General features: G+C 43.1%; 1 protein-coding gene across 1 annotated transcript; it reads right to left on the minus strand.

Moving 5' to 3' along the window:
• Positions 1-244: 244 nt before the first annotated feature.
• Positions 245-3,461, minus strand: LOC149264652 (uncharacterized). The gene is made up of 3 exons (XM_089400199.1): positions 1,854-3,461; positions 491-1,746; positions 245-383 (listed from the first exon to the last, which is right to left on the minus strand). Exons 1-3 carry the CDS (start codon positions 3,459-3,461, stop codon positions 245-247), a joined length of 3,003 nt encoding a protein of 1,000 aa, XP_089256325.1.
• Positions 3,462-3,873: the final 412 nt, after the last annotated feature.

The raw sequence follows: 3,873 nt of genomic DNA on the forward strand, positions 1-3,873 counted from the left end.
TATTGATAAGAAATTACATGCTGTTGATGCCCATGGGCATATGTTGTAGTGTGAGTTGTCCCCACTGATCAAAATAACAAAAAATAAATACATAGGTTCCCATTGGGATACTGAGATAGGTATTGTCCATCATATGAGGTGCATAAAAACTGTACATAATATCATGCTGAAAAATATTGTGGTAATTACAAGATTATATGCAAAAATTTGAAGTTCCAAAATTTTCAGAAAAGAGGCCATTGCCTCACTGTAGAGGTCCTTCTATATATGGTCTGTGATAAAATCTGTGCATCCTTGTGGGAGTGATTTCCTCGATCAGCCAATCTCCTAGAGGACAATTCGCCGCTTCTTTCGAAAGTCGGTCAGCAATTGCATTTCTTTCCCTGTAGATATGAGAAATAGATGTCTGGTCAAAATGTGTTTTGAAAAAAAAATTTCTTCCAAGATATGTTTCAAAGAATATGCATGACAGATGGATTTTTTGTTAAACCAATCAACCACAGTCTTAGAATCACCAAAAATTTGAATTTGCTGGCAATTTTTGGTCATGGCAAAATATATAAGATGTCGCAGGGTCATCAGTTCAGCATGGTTGTTTGTTTCGGGTCCTAGACCCAATCTCATCTGATAGTAGTGTGAGTCTGTAAGATGAAACAGGATGCCACCACCACATCCTTGCCACTGGGCCGCCCCGTCAAAGTATGCCCACGACACATCTTTGTTTATGCATTCTGGGTTGATGTTCTTGGGCTGAAACTGTTTGGTCACAATTGGTAATTTTGCATATGCCGCACATATGATGGGGGGAAGGAGGCTCCAAATTACTGTATAGTTTTCAAATATGATCGTATTCCTCCTGTTCCATATGTTCCAGGCCACCAAGAGGGGGAAGTTCCGGGGCTTTTTTGTCGCCACTGTTGTCCACCACTGCTCCCACGCCACTTGAATGTCCACCCCCTGCCAGTCCTCGTTGATGTTTAGAGTCTGTATGACCTGTGTCCATATTTCTCTGGTGATCGAACATGTGAGGAATAGATGGACGACGGTTTCTTCCTCTTTCTTACATAATACACACCAGGATGGGCCTGCGAAAGCCCTTTTCATGAGATTGGATCCCGTGGGGATTTTGTTCAAAAGAATATTCCACATAAGTAGTCTGGTTCGTGGCTGGGCCTGTAATTTCCAGATAGAACACCACCAGCTTCTGTGATTGTCCATATTTTTTGCTTCGATCAATTTGTTGTATCCTAATTTTGGCGAGTATAGTCCAGTTTTTGATATGGCCCATATGAGCTCATCCTCCTCCTCCCTTAATCGAATATGGGATTCGATTAAGGCCTGTATGTATGATTTCCAGTCTTCGTTCCACTCATATGTCAGGTTCCATTGCCGATCAGTTAACCATGCTTGAGAGTATATAGTGGAGTGCTGTTGGTCGCCAATCTGAGAGAGATATTTTATACCTCTGTTGTTAAGATGGCGGACCAGTCCTTCTGGTAAGTTGTGGGCATTCCCTGAGCCTGGCCATGGGTCTATGCCAATGCGCACAGATGAGCCATTGCCAATGCGCCATAGGAGGCTATCCCTGATAAGAGGCATGGCATTCAGAATGGCCTTCCAAATCACTGATATACCCTGTCTATTCCAATTTGGCCGCCGGATCCAGTCAGTGATGGTCAGAGGCCAGATATACTTGTGGTGTATGACTTCCACCCAGAGACTGTTTTGTTTTAGTAATATCCAACCCTGTTTAGCTGCCAATGCTTGTGCAAATTCCGGGAGTGATTTTAGGCCCCACCCCCCCCCCCCCCCCCCCCCCATTTTTTTGGTGTAGTAATCTTGGACCATCTTACCCAGGCGAAGATCTTTCCTTTTTTGTTGCCATTCCATAGAAATCTGTTACATGATTGTTGTATTCTGTGAAGTATTCCTCTGGGTATCCAGGATAGAGACATCCAGTATACAGGTGTGGCTTCAAGGACTGTTTTTATCAGCATAAGTCTGCCAGCTTTTGATAGAAGCCTATTGTGCCAGCAGTTTATCCTCTTTTCAATTTTTGTGATGAGCCAAGTCCAGTTCTCAATCTTGTAACCATCTGGTTTTAGTCTAAAACCCAAATATTTGATGCCTTCCAGCATGTTTGTTTCCTGGAAGGGGAAATTTTGATTTGCAAGATGAGTTTCCTGATTTGTACACCCTGCGAGAGAGATAGTAGATTTCCCCCTGTTGATCTCCATGCCCGTAGCACTACAGAAGAGCTGTAGAATTTCATTTAGTGTTGTGGAATCCCGGACACTCCCATTAATGAAAATAAGGATATCATCTACAAAGAGAAGATGGGTGAGGAAATAGTGCTCCATGATTTTGAGGCCGCTGATATTCCCACTCCTTTTGGCTGATGCAATGAGCCTACTAAGCCCTTCCATAACAATGAGGAAGAGAAGTGGGGATAAAGGACATCCTTGTCTGATTCCTCTGCTGATGTTGAACGGTGTTGAGGCTGAGTCATTGATGAGTATGGTGAAGGAGACAGAGGTGATACATCCCATAATCCAGTTGATAAGTTCAAGGGGGAAGCCCAAATGAGTGAGGATCATCTTCAAGTAGAGCCAATTTACTTTATCAAAGGCTTTTGCTAGATCAATCTTGAGGGATATGCCTTTTAGGCTTTTATACTTTATGGAGTGTAGAGCTTCCTGGGCAGTGCCAATGGCCTCTTGTATGTGGCGGTGATGGAGGAAAGCAAATTGTTCTGCGGAGATGCGAGTAGATAGGATGGGCTTGATATGGTTAGCTATGATCTTGGATATGATTTTGTAGAGGAAGTTACATAAGGAAATAGGTCGAAAGTCATTATAAGACAATGGGGCATCTGATTTAGGGATCAGGGCTATATAGGTGAAGTTCATAGGGGGGTGAATGTGCCTTGTGATCTTGCTTTCTTCAATGACTTCCAACAGATCCTCCCCCAGTAATTCATAAAAGGCCAGATAGAACTCCACCGACCATCCATCCGGACTGGGGCTCTTATCTTTTTTGAACCATTTGAGAGTACTTTCCAATTCCTGCATGGTGACTGGTTGTGTAAGTTCCTCATGCGCCTCCTGTTCAACAAATCTAGGGAAGTGACCAGCCAGATTAATGATATATGGGAGATTTATGGTAGTCGGGGCAGTAAATTTCCTTTTGAAATGAGATACACCCAATCTGGCAAGTTGCTGGTGTGATGTAGCCCATCCATATGGTTCATACGGCAGCTGCCAGATAGTGTTTGAGGCCTTTCCATTTGACAGGTTATGGAAATATTTGGTATTACGATCCCCCTCTTTAAGCCAAATGGCTCTACTTTTTAACCTCCATAGTACCTCCTTTTCTTGCAGGATCTTGATTTTTTGAACTTCCAAATTGTACAAGAGGGTTTTTGATTCCTCAGATAAGTAACCAGTCCCCTTTTCATCCATAAATTGTGTAATCTGAGTCTCTGTATCCAAAAGAAGTTGTTCATCTCTCAGTCATTTCCTCTTTGCCCAGTTCTCAGTCAATTTCTTGAGGTCATTGAGTCTGTCACAGAAATCCACTGCCTTTCTCTGAGCTCTTAGAGGTGGTTGTGATCTCCAGTAATCCGTGACCATATTAATAAAATCCAGATCTTGGAAGTACCCTGCAAAAAATTTGAATGGGGATCGGGGCTTGTTTTTTTCTCCATTGACCTGTAGGAGGATGGGAAGGTGGTCAGATAGGCCACCCGAGCTTACCCATTGTCTGTACAGGGGAGATTTTTGAATCAGGTCCTCATGTACCAGGAATCTGTCTAATCGCCTTCCCAAATCTTCCTCCCCAGTTCTCCTGTTGTGCCAGGTGGGGACTTTCTTG

Source organism: Pinus tabuliformis, chromosome 6, assembly GCF_031772625.1.
Source record: "Pinus tabuliformis cultivar Carrire ecotype Pingquan chromosome 6, CPIR1, whole genome shotgun sequence".
NCBI lineage: Eukaryota > Viridiplantae > Streptophyta > Pinopsida > Pinales > Pinaceae > Pinus > Pinus tabuliformis.

What these genes read in the sequence shown, in the direction of transcription:
- LOC149264652 (XM_089400199.1), bottom strand. Translation starts at nt 3,461, where the DNA reads ATGGATGAAAAGGGGACTGGTTACTTATCTGAGGAATCAAAAACCCTC. An exon ending in AAGGAAAGATCTTCGCCTGG is followed by an intron (nt 1,747 to 1,853) that starts GTAAGATGGTCC and finishes GCAGCTAAACAG; the next exon opens with GGTTGGATATTACTAAAACA. An exon ending in TCTAAGACTGTGGTTGATTG is followed by an intron (nt 384 to 490) that starts GTTTAACAAAAA and finishes TCATATCTACAG; the next exon opens with GGAAAGAAATGCAATTGCTG.